The sequence below is a fragment of the Periplaneta americana genome, chromosome 16 (assembly GCF_040183065.1).
Source record: "Periplaneta americana isolate PAMFEO1 chromosome 16, P.americana_PAMFEO1_priV1, whole genome shotgun sequence".
NCBI lineage: Eukaryota > Metazoa > Arthropoda > Insecta > Blattodea > Blattidae > Periplaneta > Periplaneta americana.
The window spans coordinates 75,668,789-75,687,209 of NC_091132.1; the positions used below are offsets into that span (position 1 = coordinate 75,668,789).

General features: G+C 33.8%; 1 protein-coding gene and 1 non-coding gene across 3 annotated transcripts in view; one reads left to right on the forward strand and one right to left on the reverse strand.

Annotated features, from left to right (window-relative positions):
* The window catches only part of VhaSFD (V-type proton ATPase subunit VhaSFD), a 36,705-nt gene extending 18,766 nt beyond the window's left edge, over positions 1–17,939 (forward strand). For both annotated transcript variants that reach the window (XM_069849595.1, XM_069849596.1), the window contains 6 exons: positions 4,176–4,381; positions 6,011–6,095; positions 6,225–6,403; positions 8,860–9,087; positions 11,211–11,324; positions 14,441–17,939. In XM_069849595.1, coding sequence (XP_069705696.1) covers positions 4,176–4,381; positions 6,011–6,095; positions 6,225–6,403; positions 8,860–9,087; positions 11,211–11,324; positions 14,441–14,528 — 900 coding nt within the window. In that variant the 3' untranslated portion in view covers positions 14,529–17,939. The remainder of the gene's footprint in view (positions 1–4,175; positions 4,382–6,010; positions 6,096–6,224; positions 6,404–8,859; positions 9,088–11,210; positions 11,325–14,440) is intronic.
* On the reverse strand, positions 12,494–12,565 carry TRNAY-GUA (transfer RNA tyrosine (anticodon GUA)). The gene has a single exon. It is a non-coding gene; the product is annotated as a tRNA-Tyr (tRNA).
* Positions 17,940–18,421: the final 482 nt, after the last annotated feature.

Sequence of the window (18,421 nt, forward strand, 5' to 3'; positions counted from 1 at the left end):
AGCTTCTTGTTAATTCTGAATGCTCACATTTAAATATGTATATTTTAACAATTTTTCCATTCTCTTCTCGTTTCCATTCCCAGTTTATTGTGGATCAGCCCTAAGTCACATAGAAATTGTGCACTCAATGCTGGGCTCTAACATTCTGCCAACCTACTTGAGGTATGTGGATATAAGGAGAATAATTGAACCTGGGTAGCTCAGTCGATAGAGCATTGGCAAGCTTAGCCAAAAGTCCCAGGTTTGATACCTGGCCTTGGAACAGTTTTTCTCTTGAAATTATTCGAGTCAGCTTTACAGGGAGCTATACCTGAAAGCCAGATTTGTAAAAAAACTTGACATATTTCACATTATTGTTCTGTTGACTAAAATTTATAGCGTTTTGATTTATGAATTGAAAAGCTAATGCTTATTTGCTTTGCCTGAAGTAGAAGTTAATATAGGAGTTAATATGGTATTTAAATCTAGATTTTTTTTTTTTTAGTAGTGTTTAATTTCTTTAAAAACAAACAAAAATTGTATGGGAAATTGTTTTCGTAGTTATGGTCATGCCAAATGGATCATATAGATCTTGAAGGCTTAGTAGACACTGTCATTTGGTGCCTAAAATGCAATATTTTTTATACTCTGTTTTTAACTGACCAAATTGTTACAATTTTTTAAGCCCTTTTTATTAATACTGAGAATGATCTTTTGCCCCTTTCGATAGAAAAGACTAATGAATTTTCATTATTTTTATTATTTAAATTGCCATATTATATTAATTTATTTTCCACATATACATTTACATCCCTGCAGAATTGAAGTTTGCTGAATCAGTAAGTACGTAAAATGATTTAAGAAAGGAGAGGTACAAATTAAGTTTTATATTTGTAAATTAGAGAAAGAAAGAAATGGAATGATTTTCTTTATCTTCAAGTGTCACAAGTCAGTTCCAGAAACTTAAAGAGGTTATTTATTAAATGTAATATATTTCACTCTGTTATAACGTACAGCCTACACAGCTGTAGACCAATGGATATAAGAAACCTAAGTTAATTTCTAAGATGATGATGATGATGATGATGATGATGATGATAATGACGACGACAACAACATAAATGACATTAAGATGAAGAATTATATGATTTTGATTATCAATTTATCACAATTCCCTGATATGATTGTAAATAGTGGATAGTTCGTGGAATTACGAAATAAGTACTTAGAAAATACTGTTTTAAAACTGTACTTCTCTGTCAAATTTTACTTGATCTTACAGCAGCGTGCAAATTAATCTGAACAAGCCACACTGAATGTATAAAACTACAAATATAAGATAAAATGAATGTTCAGTGTACCTTAGTAATTTATGTGATATCCCTTGTTTGTATTTACATCTTGACATGATCATGAATTTCACTAAATTTCCACAAACCATCTTAATTTCTTCATTACAAAACCAAATTTGAATGAGGCAACAAATCATTTTTTCTTTTGTAGAACAATCTAGCTTTACCATTCTCCTTTTGAAAATTGACCAAAAGTTCTCAATCAGGTTCATATCAAGTGAGTTGCCTGGCCAGGGGGTGTACCTGGATATTATTCTGGTTGAGATGTATAACATGTTGTCAGGTCTTGTTGAAACATACCATTGCCATCTGGAAATGATTTCTATAGCTGCATTAAGAGTCTAGTTTCCAGTATGCGAATATACTTGTCACTATTCATCATTCCCTTGATAGGAATTAATGATTCGGATCCTTTGAGTGTAAAACAACCCCAAAACATTACTTTTGGGGGATGTTTCGGTGCTTGCTGGAGTTGAGCTGATGAAACTTTTCAGATTCTGTATGGTCATAAGTAACATATGGCCATGAACCTCGAAATGAGATTCATTGGAAAAAAGTACTTTCCACTAATTCACTGTCCAGTTTCTTTGTAATTTTGCCCATATTAAGCTTTTTTGCACATATCAGGGTTAGCAGTTGCTTTTTTAATGACTTACAAACCTTTTGCCCAACTTCCAAAAGTTTATGACACACTGTTGTAATGTGAATGTCTGTCCCAGTTACAGCTATTAACTCACGGGTTAAGTAGACAGCATATAGTCGGATTTATTTTACTTTTCCTAATAATTAAACAGTGAAGTCTTCCTTTTCTAGCCACATTTTCCTTTTTTCTGGGATGTGATGGATATCTTTTAAGTATCATTTCAGGATGAAATTAACTGTAGCTAAGGCGACACCACATTCTGCAGCAATTTGTGGAGTTGTATCCATTTCTGAAGACATCAGAATGAACACAGCAATGCAATAACAAGTGTTCAACACAACTAAAATGCTTTTGGGGACGAAAATGAAAGGAAATGTGTTAATATACATTGCAAAAAATATATACTGCATATTTTCAACAATGAAAGTCTGCTATCTTACAGAACTCAACTAAGCAGAAATGTGTAGCCGGTAGACCAAAAATCGAAGAAAACGTTGAAAATGGTCATGTTCGGATTAATGTGCATGCTACTTCAGGTTTACATACCTAAATTACACTTAGATCATCTTCAGTAAATCGTTTTTCTTGAACAGTGATACATGTTGGTTTAAATTGTAGGTTCATGCGGATACAATACCCATAGTCATTCATTTTTAACAGTTATTCCATAACCTATATTTTTCACATATACTAGAGAGTTCATGTGTAAGATAGTTTCTATTTCATCATATAATGTGCACTTGTTTAGTAGGATAACAACTGATATCTTGTTTTAATTTTAAATTCATTTTCTTGGTTTGAATTGAGCTATTGAAGAGAAAATACAGGCAACACATTTCTGTGTTGAGTATTACTAAACCAGTGGGTACACATTAATTAAAAGCATTGATAATTATGTTTTCTTTGCTTAATTGACATAAAAACCTTAATTGGTGTTAGTTTTTCTAACCTATTACTTGGGTAACAGTAAATTTTATGAGAAATAACATTAACTTAAAATAACGTCTGAACTTACTATTAAAAATTTCGACTAACATAAGCTACTTTAATATGGTAAAGGGTTAAGAAAAAGATATTGTATTGAAATTATATGTTTATATGTGTTGTGAGATTGAAGGATTTTTAATTATGTTGGAATACCAGATGGTTTGTAAATTAACTTTCTCAGAGAGTGATATTAACATTTTCGTGGGTATTATATCTACTGATTAAGTTAACGGTGTTGAAAGATTTTTTTTTCTGTGCACTGCAGTTTCAAGTACTTAATAATTCTTTATAACATTTTAACATTGTTGCTGTCTTTATGTTCTTCAGTAGCCATATTTTTTACTGCACAACACTGAGATTTAAATACACGATACTGGCATGCCCACTGCTTGCACTTTTTTTTTTAATTTTGCGGCATAAAAAATGCTCTAGTGTCCACAAGTTATGTTTGATTTACACCAAATGTTTGCTGATGTCATAAATAAACCAAAAAGAAAATCTTTCTTCTTCTTCTTCTTTTTTTTTGAAAACAAATTAGCACGTAATTTTTTTTAAGTACTAATCAGTTCCTGGTTCACTGATAACTCATGGAATTGATTTATGTGAGCATGTCATTTTCCTAAATTTGTAGATTGTATTGGGCTACTATTGTATGTATGTGTGACAGTGTTTATTAAGCTCTCTTACAATTAACTCCATGTTCAGTTCATAGTTTTCATCCATACTGTATTAAGCATAGATTTGCGAAGATAGTTTTAAATACCGCATTATAAATGGTGTTCTCGTGATGATTGTCTGTCTGTTTTATAAAAAAAATTATTGAATCCTTATTTTCTACAACAGCAGAATATTCTTTACTTGATTTAAAAAAATGCAATATTAAAATAATGTATATTATCTTTCTTTCAAAATGCCGATCTTACTTTCCCAATCATTGCGCCTATATTCTCACAATATTGGTTGAGATTGTGATAGTTATGGATTTGTATTTACAATTTTGAGTTCTATAACCAAGATGATAAAGTCTGTATTTATTTATTTATTTATTTATTTATTTATTTATTATATGTGGTAGCAGCCTTTCAAAATTGCATATTTTACATAAATCACTTGCAAGAAATTATCCGTACTTTATATTACACCAAAATTAAAATATTAAGAGTGTTTTAGACTTATTTCAAAATTCATATGTGATGTTGAATATTTTCTTTCAGAACAATGAGTACATGCAATCTGTGGCACGATGTCTACAGATGATGTTGCGGATAGATGAGTACAGGTTTGCTTTTGTAGCAGTGGATGGCATTTCTACTCTTCTGGCTGTTCTTCAGGGACGAGTTAACTTTCAGGTTCAGTACCAGCTGATTTTCTGCCTCTGGGTGCTGACCTTTAACCCTCTTTTGGCAGAGAAAATGAACAAGTAAGCACAAGCTGATGCAAAGATATTGAAACACTCTTAAATATGAAAGAATGTAACTGTATTATAAGAAACTTGGAGTACAATCAAAACTACCTACAGTTACAATTATAATATTATTATATTGTAGGTGAATCTTACTTGTTAACGCTGAGTAAATATTTGTTTTTTATTTTCATAAATACTCATTGCTTAAACTTCTAATGACATAAGTACTTTATAACTATACAAATTTAAATGCAATATAAACAGAATGTTAAACAGATTACAAGAAGTGAAATGTAAGTTAAGATTGTTTAATATATCACTAACTGTGTTTAAGTTCAAACTATTTCTGGATCTCTTAGTAGTCAAATTGATTGATTTTGAGAACGAAGTTTTTGTTTAACTGTTTTTCACTAATCTCCTCAAGTAAACACTCTCGGATAGATCACAACTTATTTCCCATTATTTATTATTTCAAGTATACCATTTTATAATAGGTGTTTGTCTGGAAGCAGGTTTTTCTTACAAGAAAGGCTCACCAAGTGATAATGGATTTGCACAATGATTGTTCCCCCCATACATTCTATTTGAAATAAGAAACCTCTGTATAAATTTTTACATCTGGAGAAAGCCTAATTTTCGAGATACGATTTTTTCAAATTTTTCAATCCAGAGCTATAACAGCTAATGCAAACAGCGCTATGTGCTAGACATATCAGACAATAAATCTCATCTAGCTGCATACCGTATTGTCAAAATGTTCTTAAATAATATGTTATGAAAATGACATCCTCTGATTCAGGTCCTGGCTGATACGTACATCTATTATCAGGCAGTGTATCTCACTTGATGATATGTGTCAGAGGAAGAACAATTGTTTGTATGCATCTGAAGTCTGACTAGTGTCATATGTAGCTAGTCGGCGATGTATGCAATGGAGGGGGAAAGGAACTGGTAACCCTACCCCATTATCTCCTGGCCTAGTTGCCTTATAAGTGGAGCCTTCCTGGTATCACTTATGAGGTTCACACCTATCTTCAGACAGTTGACTCGAGGATATAGAGAGAATGGGTCTTCTCATCGGTGCTAGATGAACAATTCCAGGCTTCATAGTGAAATTTTGGAAATCTCTTTCGCTGTCAACATCTATTTAAAAAAAATAACTGTTGTCACTATCAGGGGTTCCCTACAAATATACAATATAAAAACCATTGCTATTACCTACCCTAATTATTTAACTTTTCAGGATTTTCCAATGTGGTAAATTTGAAGTTACTTGAACTTTACTTTGTATTTAATGCATTATCTAAATTTATTATTATCTGGTATGATTTGTTTATGGTCAAGCTCGAAATTTGAGGAAGCAATAAAATAAAATATAAATAAACTAACATTCTGTGTAAAATACACACACACAAAATTCTAATTGTTGAATATAGTTTTCATGCAAAAAAAATATTCTTTTCACGTCTTCACTCAGATTTTACGGAATTAGTATTTGTCTTCTTGCATTTCGTTATTGAAGGTCTGTTAAGTCTGTTTAGCAGAATTAATTTGGTGTTATGAACGATTAAAATGTACATTGATATTACTTTTAAGTTTCCTTAGAATGTTAGAGAAAATTATTTTTTCCCCCTTTTCTTTCAGGTTTAGTGTCATCCCAATACTAGCTGATATTCTCAGCGATTCAGTCAAAGAAAAGGTCACTCGCATCATTTTGGCTGTATTCAGGGTATGTATTGCAATAAATTCTTAGCCTGTGCATCTCAATTTATTGTGCTGAAGCTATAAATAACATTATTAATCTCCAAGAACAAAAAACTGGAAACTATCTCATACATTGTTATTGCTTTATTTGCAGAACTTAATTGAGAAACCAGAGGAAGCTATGGTTTCTAAGGAGCATTGTATTGCAATGGTGCAGTGCAAAGTGCTAAAACAATTGAGCATCTTGGAACAGCGTAAATTTGATGATGAGGATATTTGTGCTGATATAGAGTTCCTGAATGAAAAGCTGCAGGCATCTGTTCAGGATCTGAGGTCTGGAGTCACATAATTTTGTTGCATTCTGACTTCATAATAATTTTTTTACGCTATTCTAATGTAGCCATCTCTGAAAGCAATTTGCATTTAATGACTTATTAAGTAGACCTATAACTTGAGTAGAGAACCATTAATTATGTGTAATTTCAATACATATGTCTGCTTTCTTAACATGGTAACTTTTGGAATGTGCAAATTTTTAGGCCTATTAAAATGTTCCTGGCCGCGAAACCAGGTGGCCCGGGTTCGAATCCCGGACAAGTTACCTGGTTGAGGTTTTTTCCGGGGTTTTCCCTCAACCCAATACGAGAAAATGCTGGGTAACTTTCGGTGCTGGACCCCGGACTCATTTCACAGGCATTATCACCTTCATATCATTCAGATGCTAAATAACCTAGAAGTTGATACAGCGTCGTAAAATAACCCAATAAAATAAAAAAATAAAAATTACGTCTATAGTGACAGCATATTATGTTTTGAAGTTTTATGATTGTTCTGGGCTTGTTAAAATATACAGTGAAATATCTTTGAACACTGAAGTAATGAAATTTCCAGTTTAACGAAATTATTTTCTGATACCTGCCAATGTATTTATATTTTATATCTAAAAAATTTTTAGTTCAATGAATATCACTATAACGAGAATTTCAGTTTAACGTAAAATAAATTCATCCCACATAGAAGAAAAAATCAGTATAACGAAATTTTTAAATAGGAAGCAGTTACAAATTATGCTTTGTTCCAGTAGATCAACAAACCAAAAAAATAGATTTCTGAACTCTCATCAGTTCTATTGGTAAATTTATTTTTGAGTGTAGCTACATTGGCTTCAGTCGATTATGATTGGCTGTTAGTGATACAGTAACACCTGATAACGGTACTATTATGAGCTGAGGAATTGTAAGTGCTTGGAATGTGTAACTCAGCACTTGCATGCAGTTACATGTCACATTGTTAGCTGCAACTGCATGTACTTACATTGTTTGTAATCAGTGCACCTGATGATGCTGATGGAGATGGTGACGTGGATGAAGAAAGAGAAGATGAATGATGATGTGAACGTGATGTGAAAGCTTTAATGCTTCATTATGAGTAGAAAGGATGTACCAGTTCGCTTACTTGAAAGCTGTGAAATACTACAGAGATATACCGAAGATGCAATTGAGGCAGACAATTACACTTTTCCACCACATAGGCTAAGTTACAGGCTGTTAAATTTTATTCATTAAAATGTACTTCGTAGGAAAATTTCGTCCATTTCAGTTTAGGGAAATTGCGATGTAACGAAAATAATTATACTCCTCTGGTGAGTTCCTTATACTGACATTTCACTGTACATGAAGTTGCAGATCTTTTCTGGGTCACCCAACACATCATTATCTGCACCACTCTGTACAGTTTCTTTAGTTCATACTATGTCTATACTGACAGCCTATAAATGTTTTGACAATGCATGATATATGATGTTTATGGGTAGTTACTGTGTTCTTTCTTCTCAATTTGGTTTATGTCTTCATTCATTCAGTGTTCTGCCCAAGGGCAGGTCTTTCATTGCAAACCCAGCATTCTCCAATCTTTCCTATTTTCTGCCTTCCTCTTTGTCTTCTCATATGATCCATATATTATCCTAGTATCGTTTATTATATGGTATCTTCTTCTTCCTCGAACTCTTCTGCTGTTCACCATTCCTTCCAGTGCATCCTTCAGTATGCAGTTTCTTCTCAGCCAGTGACCCGACCAATTCCTTTTTCTCTTTCTGATCATTATGACTTAATACCTTAAAAATGTATTATTTCTTTTATTGTACTGTAGTATAGTTTGTAATTTCAGTCCTTAAGTTTGAGTTTAGTAAAATTATTATCCTCACCTGGACGCAATCAATTATTGACAATATGTAACTTTGCAAAAGCTATTCATATTGAGTCCAGAGAAGGAAGTGTTATTTGCTACTTTTTTTTGTTTTGTTTTTTTTTTTTTTTTTTTTTTTTTGCTGAATTGAAACTTTGTGGAAAGTTTTATATTCCATATTGATAGCTGAGTTTATCAGTAATAGATAGAGACCATTTATTTTATGCCACTACAGAGAGGCTATTGCAATTTGAGGTTATGTTTAATACAGTAATGATTATGATGATGATAATAATAATAATAATAATATCTGACTTTAATGAACATCCATTTTGAATCTTGCGTACACCACTTTTAACACTTCAATATAATCAATTGATGAACTAGTGGACTTACTCGTGTTAAATATGTAATATTTGTCCAGTTTACAGCTGTTTCAGTGCTTCACGCACAATCATCAGAGCCTACAGCTGTAAGCCGGACAAATATTACATATTTAACACGAGTAAGTCCACTAGTTCATCAGTTAATTTAATGAACAGTTTTACATCTCTCTGTGACTATCTTTAGCACGTGTTTCAATTCTTGATATATTTATATTACAGTTCATTTGACGAGTATGCAACAGAAGTGAAATCTGGTCGCCTGGAATGGAGTCCTGTGCATAAGTCGGCTAAGTTCTGGCGAGAAAATGCTCCTAGACTCAATGAGAAGAACTACGAACTTTTGCGGATCTTGATTCTCCTCCTTGAGTCCAGTAAAGATCCTCTCGTTCTGAGTGTTGCAAGCTTTGATATTGGTGAATATGTTCGTCATTATCCTCGAGGCAAACAGTGAGTGTTCATATGATATACTGTACTTATAATTTGGTTCTTTTTTTGTATTAAATACAGTTAGCATTAAGTTAAGATCATTGTTCTGTTAAAGAATTTATTTATCAGTTCCAATGGTGGCTGGTGGTTAAAAAAATTTGGTGTTTTACTTTCATCAGATCAGTAACCCCACATTTCACGAGAAGATCTCTGCGAGGGGAGTATGGTCCTTGTGGGATAAGAGGAGAGTAAGCCAGTGACTCGGCATTCTTGAAGGAGCAGGTGGATGGGAGTGATATCATTGGCCGGCTGGTACAAACAAGGCTCTGTCAATGGCAGACCGGTTCAGGTCAGGTTATAAGAGTGGGAGAAAAACTCGCATTCCTTGCTCAGATCTTCTCGTGAAATGCGGACTGTGCGTCTGGATTAAAATTTCTAATAAAAGACTTAGTTTTCATTTTAACACCTTTAAAATTTCAAGGAACAGAGTTGGTCTGCCAAGTCACTTAATCTCGATTTTTCTTTCAAAGTGTTCACTGAAACAGCTGTTCTAATAAACACTGTAAGTTACAGTATTAACCTTTATTAAATAAAATACGAAAGTCACCTTCAAACACTTATCTCGCACATGATAATAATTAGCACTAATTAAATATTTACATGACTATAGGATACACGGATGATATGTCCGCAAACAAAATGTCCATTTTTTTTATGTCCACAGTGCAAATGTCTAGTTTCTTCTGTCCTTTACATTAAAGTCCATTAATTTATAGGTCCAGTTATTTAAAGTCCACTACATTACAGGTCCATTTGTAGTTGTGACCACAGATGGTTTGTCCATAATTTAAAAGATCCACAAGTCTGAAGTAATAACCAATTTAAAAAATCATCAGTCAATATTTGGTTGACATTTGCATTAGTAACACATCTGGCATTGCAAATATCTCATTTCACACATCTCCAATAAATTCTAGTTTCATTCTTGCTTTTTGAATGATACTGATAGAATCTACCATTGTGAATAAGAATTTCTTATTCTGATTCTAAAAATTTCATTATATATAATATATATGGACAAAATTTGTTGTGGACATATTTGTTCGTGGATTAAATGTCTATGGATGTTATGTTCAATGGACAAAACGCTTGTGGACATAACGTGATTATGAACATTTTTTCTTTGGACTTTATAAAAAATGGACATAACTGTAGTGGACCGATCATCCTGGAACCGTGGATACTCAAGCAAATGAACCTTACATCACTGAAGTTACAGTCATTGCAACTGGAAAGGAAGTAAGACAGAAGATACTTACACTATCAAGATAAAATTAAGGAAAATCTGTTTCTCTTACCAGAACAAGAGAAACGAGGGTGTTTTCTCTCCCTCTTTCTTTCGCTCTCACTAACCTTCACTACCTTCAGTCCGTAATACAGTATGTTGAGAACTGGGAATTTCATTTACCAACAACTCTTATGCTGTGCTATAAAAACCCCTTCTATCTCTTTGCCCCAGGAAGGATCCTAAGATTCAATCTGTCCCCATAAGAACCACGTTAATTGACTCCAGCAAGCCAATTACATTGAGTCAGTGAGGCTCCTGCAAACTATTTGCACGATTCTCTGAAGCAAAGTAATCATGTTGCTATGATCTAGTAGACAGAACTAAATTACTTCAACTCTTATTTTAAACAAATTATGACTTCAAAAATTTTTGGTTGTAGCACAAACTTGCTATAACCTTACAGAGCCATTCCTAATCATTTTATAAATTGAATCTACTTTCCAAAGGTGATACATTTAGCGTATCCTTTCCTGGTTGGTTTTTTAGCATAGACTTATAAAGTAACATAAGAATGCGTGGAAAGAATTTGGGAATGTCTTATTGGTTGAACTGCTGTTGTCATGGTTACTGGGGAGTAGAAACATGGCCTCTGTTGCCTCTCCTGAAAATCCACCGCTGACATAATGTGACATACAGCACACTTGTTGACTATTTTGTAGAAATGTTTCAAAAGACATGGCTAGTCAAGAGTAATAATAATAGCAGTGTTTACTACCAAATTAAAATAAATTTCTTGTACTCTTATCATGTGGTTAGTTCCTTGAATGACCTCACAGTTATTTCCTATTTTTTGCAGTGTGATCGAACAGCTTGGTGGGAAACAGCTTGTGATGCAGTTGCTGGGTCATGAAGACCCCAATGTGCGATATGAAGCCCTTCTTGCAGTTCAGAAATTAATGGTCCACAACTGGTGGGTTCCATTATTTTACTTCTTTTATTTTGAGAAAAACAAATTGAAACACGAATGTGGAGTTAATAATTTCTTGAGATATTAAAAAATACTTTTATTTAATTATTTGCACATTTTTCTTATCAAACACATCTTCATGCATTGGATATTAAGTTCTTTACATCAGTTCATCTGTTGTATTCATGTCATACCTTCGATTTAAAATTATTAAGTTGATCCAAATTTAAGTTCTCTTTTCTAGTAATATCTCATTATAGCTCCATTGATTGTAATGTTTACACTTAACTTTGCTTCTGTGTTCAAATTAAGCTTCTTGATTTAGAGGTGTTTCTTTCCCAGTTCAAAAAAAAAAAAAATTCAGTGCACAATGATTTAAAATTCGTTTCCTAAAATACATTTTGCAATTTAACTGTGATTTTTCGAGTCAATTGAATGCATTTATATAATATATGCATTCACTGATTTACTTTCTCGTTAATTTTTTCATTGATTTATCGATATACTTATTTATTTGTTCACCTAATTGTTCATGTATTTATTCAGTTATTTCATTATTCAGTTCTTTGTATATTTCTTCAATTTATGTTCAGTAAATTCGTTAATCAGTTTACTGATTCATCCAATAATTATGTATTTATTTAGTCATTTAATGATATCCTAATTTATTTGACATTATGCATAAATGAGATATTATTATGATATTTCTAATGCTATCCCTAGATCATCATCCAATTAAATAATGATTGTGGAAGGTGTAGTAAAGTGCTCTAAAGATATCTTGTTTCAGTTCTTTTTTAATCCAAAAATGAAGAACTGGAATAAATACTTTATCTGCTGACTGGTGTGTGTAATAATAACGAAAGTGTATGAATCAAATCCGTGTCGTGGTTTCAAATCATGTTTATAACCTGGATGTTTGCCCATTGCCAGTTGAATGTTCTCATCATAGTGCTGACCCATGTCTTATAAATCCCAAATTGTTGTTGTTGTTTAGGCAACTGTCCAAGACAGGTCTGAACCTCACAAGTGATACCAAGAAGGCACCACTTATGAGGCAACTAGGCCAAGAGATAATGGGGTAGGGTGGCCAGTTCCTTTCCTCCTCCATTGCATATATTGCCGACTAGATACATATACGATGTAAGATCAATGGAACACAGAAAAATTCTCTCCGGCGCCGGGATTTGAACCCGGGTTTTCAGCTCTACATGCTGATGCTTTATCCACTAAGCCACACCGGATACCACCCCGGCATAGGACAGAATCATCTCAGATTAAGCTCCAACTCTTGTGTTCCCTCTAGTGACCGTCCTCTGCACTACGTCATAGATGACTATGAACATAGGAACGAAGTCCACACATGTGCTGAAGTGCACTCGTTATGAGTGATTAGTTGGCCGGGATCCGAGGAATAAGCGCCGTCTTAAATCACGAAGTGATTTACGCATATATATATATTATTTTAATGTACCGAAGTACATATGATATTTCCATGCAGATATTCTGCGTCATCATATGATGTAAGAGCACATGTGTGGACTTCGTTCCTACGTTCATAATCATTTATGACGTAGTGCAGAGGGCGGTCACTAGAGGGAACCCAAGAGTTGGAGCTTAATCTGAGACGATTCTGTCCGACGCTGGGGTGGTATCCGGTGTGGCTTAGTGGATAAAGCATCAGCACGTAGAACTGAAAACCCGGGTTCAAATCCCAGCGCCGGAGAGAATTTTTCTCTGTTCCATTGCTCTTACATCGTATGATGACGCAGAATATCTGCATGGAAATATCATATGTACTTCGGTACATTAAAATAATATATAGCTACATATACATTAGTCAGACTTCAGATGCATACAAACAATTGTTCTTCCTCTGACACATATCGTCAAGTGAGATGTACTGCCTGATGATAGATGTACATATTAGCCAGAACCTCAGTCAGAGGATAAATCCAATATATGGCTGCCTTAATGCTAAGTTGAAAAAGCCCCATCCGAAACACGATAGGAGTATGAAAAATTCTTGATACAGCAGACAAAAACAATTACAGTGCGACCACATTGACATTCACTTGCGGGAGGGGCGGTAAGAGCGCCATGAGTAGAGTGGTCAGGGGCAACCTGGGTTGGCAAGGAATGAAGGAGAGGAGATCGTACAGTCAAGTTTACAGTACTGTAGAACAGCACAACACATTTACTAAAACTGAACAGTTTTCTTGAAGTTACTGTTACGTCTGCTGCTAATGGGTGATGAATAATGCTGTTTATAATAATAATAATAATAATAATAATAATAATAATTTCATACCTTATTAAGCCTAATGTACATTTAGGTTCGAAGCAGATGATTCACTCTTGGAACCAAGATTAATGACAATGCACAATATTAAAACTACTGGAACTTGGAAAATTCAGGTGGCTCAAATTTTGTTTCTGGGTTTGTACAAGAACAAAATGTTGGACACATACATCATCTACGATGAAGTTATGGCACTGGGTGATGACTAGGGCTATGAAAAGGGAGCAGTTAAAGCTAGAGATGGTACCGATTATAGCTGCGGTGGGTGGAATGGGGTGAATTTTCCCTACAACTTGATGTAAGCAGCATAGTCTGTACCGCTGCTTACATCAAGTTATAGGGGAAATTCACCCCATTCCACCTGCTGCAGTTATACTCGGTACCATCACTAGCTTTAACTGCTCCCTTTTCATAGTCCTAAAAGAATAATGCCGCCGCATGGTGCCGCATTACTATCGATTGAGATGCACTACCAAATATGCTGGTATTATTGATTATTGAAAGTCAATTTGATATTTCGGGCTTCATTATCACAAAATCCACTTGAAAAGTATTCCTTAAAAGTGGGATTTTCCTTAAACCGGTTTCCTTAAAAGCAGGAATTAATTACATTATTTTTATGATAATTTGGCTGGGACTTAACAGATTATTCCTTAAAACCAGGAATGTTAAACGGGGTCTTACTGTATTAAGTTAGGTTGTTTTTTTTTTTTACTTTATTTGTATTTAACAGACAGAAACGTCTTTGTTTCTTGATATTAGCTAATAATTGGAACTTGTTTCTTCTAAAACTAGAAGTCTGATTGTGTGCTTACAGGGAGTATCTTGGCAGACAGCTGGAGAAGGAACAAACGCAAACCACAAAGCAACCTGCTGGATCTGGAAATCTGGCAGCTAAAGCCTAGAAACTGAAAGTGGATGTAATTTAAATCTCCATAGTATGTAAAATAAAATTCAATAATATAAAATAAAACTGCGTAGTTTACATGGATGAGTTAGTCATGTGGCTCTTGGGCTTTGTTTTCACAGTGAAGACTTGGGGACAGGATATTTACCCTTTTTTATTATTTAATTGATGAATAATTATCACAAACTTTTTTTGTGTCAGTAGTAAGCGGGAAGCTTTATATTCTTCTTTAAATAATTTTTCAATGTGATTGAAAATGAGTATCGTGTATTTGGAAAAATCTGCTTTCAAATTGAATTTGAATAACCCTGAATATCCCCTATGCCCCTTTTATCAGTATATTAAGATCCTTCCTCTGACAAAGCAATTTGAGCATGAATTCCATTCAAAATTTCTGTCTTGTGGAATAGAATTTTTATATGATTGAAAGTTACTTGATAAGGGGGTTAAATTTTATCTTCAACATATTACATACATACATAAGTGTTCTGCCTGTGGGCAGGTTTTTCACTGCAAACCCAGCATTCTCCAATCTTTCCTATTTTCTGTCTTCCTCTTAGTCTCCGTATATGATCCACATATCTTAATGTCGTCTATTATCTGATATCTTTTTCTGCTCTGAACTCTTCTCCCATCACCATTCCTTCCAGTGTATCCTTCAGTATGCAGTTTCTTCTCAGCCAGTGACCCAACCAATTCCTTGTTCTCTTTCTGATCAGTTTCAGCATCATTCTTTCTTCACCCTCTCCTTCCAACACAACTTCATTTCTTATTCTGTCTGTCCACTTCACACGCTCCATTCTTCTCCATATCCACATTTCAAATGCTTCCAGTCATTTCTCTTCACTTCGTCATAATGTTCATGTTTCTGCCCCATACAATGCCACACAAAGCACTTCACTAGTTTTTTCCTTAGTTCTTTTTCCAGAGGTCCGCAGAAGATGCTCCTTTTTCTATTAAAAGTTTCCTTTGCCATTGCTATTCTCCTTTTGACTTCCTGGTTGCAGCTCATGTTACTGCTTATAGTACATTCTAAGTATTTTAAGCTGTTCACTTGCTCTACTGCCTCATTTAGAATTCACAAGTTTACCATCTTCATTTTTCTTGCGACAACCGTGGTCTTCGTCTTGTTTGCATTTATCTTCATTCCATACTGCTCACAGCTGTCATTTAGCTCCAGTAGCATATCCCTTAGTATCATCTCCTATTCTGCTAACAACGCCATATCACCAAATCTTATACACTTTATTCTTCTTCCTCCTACTTTTACCCCTACCTTGTTCTGAAAACATTTCTTCATCAAATCCTCCAAGTTTTGAACAAAGTAGATGATAAAGGGCATCCTTGTACTACTCTCCCTATTTCACTTCCTTCAGACATTTCTTCTCCTATCCTGACTTTGACTCGTTCCATATATAGGTTACTGAACAGCCTCTTGTCTTGTTCAATAACCTATATATGAAATGAATCAAAGTCAGGATAAAGCTACAGATTAAAATTTTTCATTTTCAAAGTAGAATTGTAATATAAAATGAAATATGTTAGTACGTGTGAATTGCACATAATTAAATACACTAAAGAATTAAGCTGAAGATAAGCTTCGAAATTTGTGATTGAATTACTTTTGTGTAAAGGAGACTCAGAATATTTTGTACACGAATGTTAATCTGTAATATCCTGTCCCTAGTTGTAACTCGGTCAAATGACCTTTTAGTATTTCGTTGTGGGTTATATTGCTTCTACTCAACTTCCTTTGTTGTTCTGAGTTGTACATCCAACTGAAGTACAATTGAGAGAAAATATTGAGGCCACAGAAACACTCAAATGCATCAGACCACAGTATTAAATACGTAAGTTTAATTATGGTTTGTGTACATACTTCGTCAGAGGAGATGTAATTTCTATATTGCATCTCATATTTTCACTCATATCTCCGCAGAAATGTCCACTTCTGTAAGTTGAGTAATAAATTGAAAGAAACAAAAGTATTATCCAGTTCTATAAAAGCTTAATATTTTAACATAATGTTTAATTATAATTTAGTCGACATTTATCTTAAATTGTTGCGATTTTAACGTATGGAATATTTTATTTACTTGGACAGGATTATGGACTGATTTCGTCTATGTGGACAAGATAGTATTATATAATGTATATTTCTGTATGTGTTGAACATTACTCTGTCCGAAATTGCATAATGTTCTGAAAACTCTTACCAGGTGCAGCGAAAGAAATGGATAAGTTTCTGTATTGAAATTTGCAGTGTGTATTAATACGAAATTTACCATGGCTACTAAGATTTATTTAAAATTATCTGTCCTCAAGTGAGGTTGATCACTGGGATCCAGAATTAACAAACATAAAAAGATAAAGGGAAATGAAACGAGTAAAATAATTATTCGATTTGTACATTGAAACAAAAATTTATGTGCTAACATATAAATGATAGTGTAGAATTTGAAGAGAGACCTTCAGAATTTCCATCACAATCTTCTGAACATCATAAAAGGGAATTTTAAAAGATTTAAGGATATTACGTGTAAATTTTGATAAACAACCTCTTGCTCCAAATAGTAAGCTTGTAACATCCCAGTTGTAAAGCGAAATGCCATATTTTTCACTGAGGTATGGAAGACAAGATACATATTTAGCTCACAGTGCGTGATTTCTTGTCTCTTTCAAAGCAAATAGAAGGGTCTAAGACTGTTGCTTTCTGGGTTCTTCTATTGATGGTTATTATATCCACCCTTCTATGAGAAAACCATCTTCCGACACACAATGAATCTCCTCATGTACTACTTTCCATCCTCTGTTTCTTAGCAGGTTGGCAATTGCTGTACGGGCACAATGGTGTCTGTTGTTACGCAGTAGTTTTCCCCTTACAGAACTCCAGTACATGGCCAAGTGTTTCAGTCTCACTGCAGCTGGGTGCTGACGGAGAATCGAAACCTTGAAGCACTTTCCTGAAATTCGCTTTCTGGGGCTGTTATTATTTAAAATTGGAGTAAAGTGTTGTAAAAAAGACTACGGCACTGCAATATGTTCAACAGATTCTGGACTCAGTTTAAATGAGTGTGTTGTCTAGTACTTGCATATTACTTACTATTTCAACCTTTTTCCTAATTAGACTGTCTTTTGCATGTAAAATAAAGTCGGCAGATTTAAACGATTTTTAATTCATTTACATGGACATTTCTGTGAAGTGACACCACTGTCCTGTAACCATAAGCAGAGTGGCCTATACATTCCAATGTGAGACAATGAACGAGACAAGTGTAAAGTATTAAATGTAGAATATAAAAAGTATAATTTTAGTGTTGTAAATACACAAGATTGGTGTTATATATTATTGTTATTATGAAATAATAATTATGTAAGATATGAATTGTAATAAACACAATTATGTTGATATTTTCTTCACTACTACCATCATCACCTACTATTGTGGGCAATTAAAAAAGAAATCCTACAGAGTTGTCTCATCTTCCCATTCTCTACTCTTCCTGTTTTGTTCTACCTCTTTCCTTTCCAGTCTTTATGACCTGATACATAAAACGTGAACCTGATCTTTCTAAGTTTTTTTTTTTTTGCTGTTCTTTCATTACTAACGGTAACTAGAAATTCTTCATTTCTCCTTTTAACGTTTTCATAGAACTTTGTAAACAATTGTTTTAACTGCATAAAAGTTTTTAGTTTGTTTTTCATCAGTGTATTATTTCTCAGACTGTCCATGCTTGTAATTCCTTTTGATATTATCAGAAGTTTCACTTCTGTTGCTGATGTCACTGTTTTTGTTCTGTATGTTAAAACCGGAACAAAGCTTTTTAAATGTTCTTTCTTTTTATATTATTTTCTTCTTAAATCTCCACTGTATGAACAAATTTTATAGCT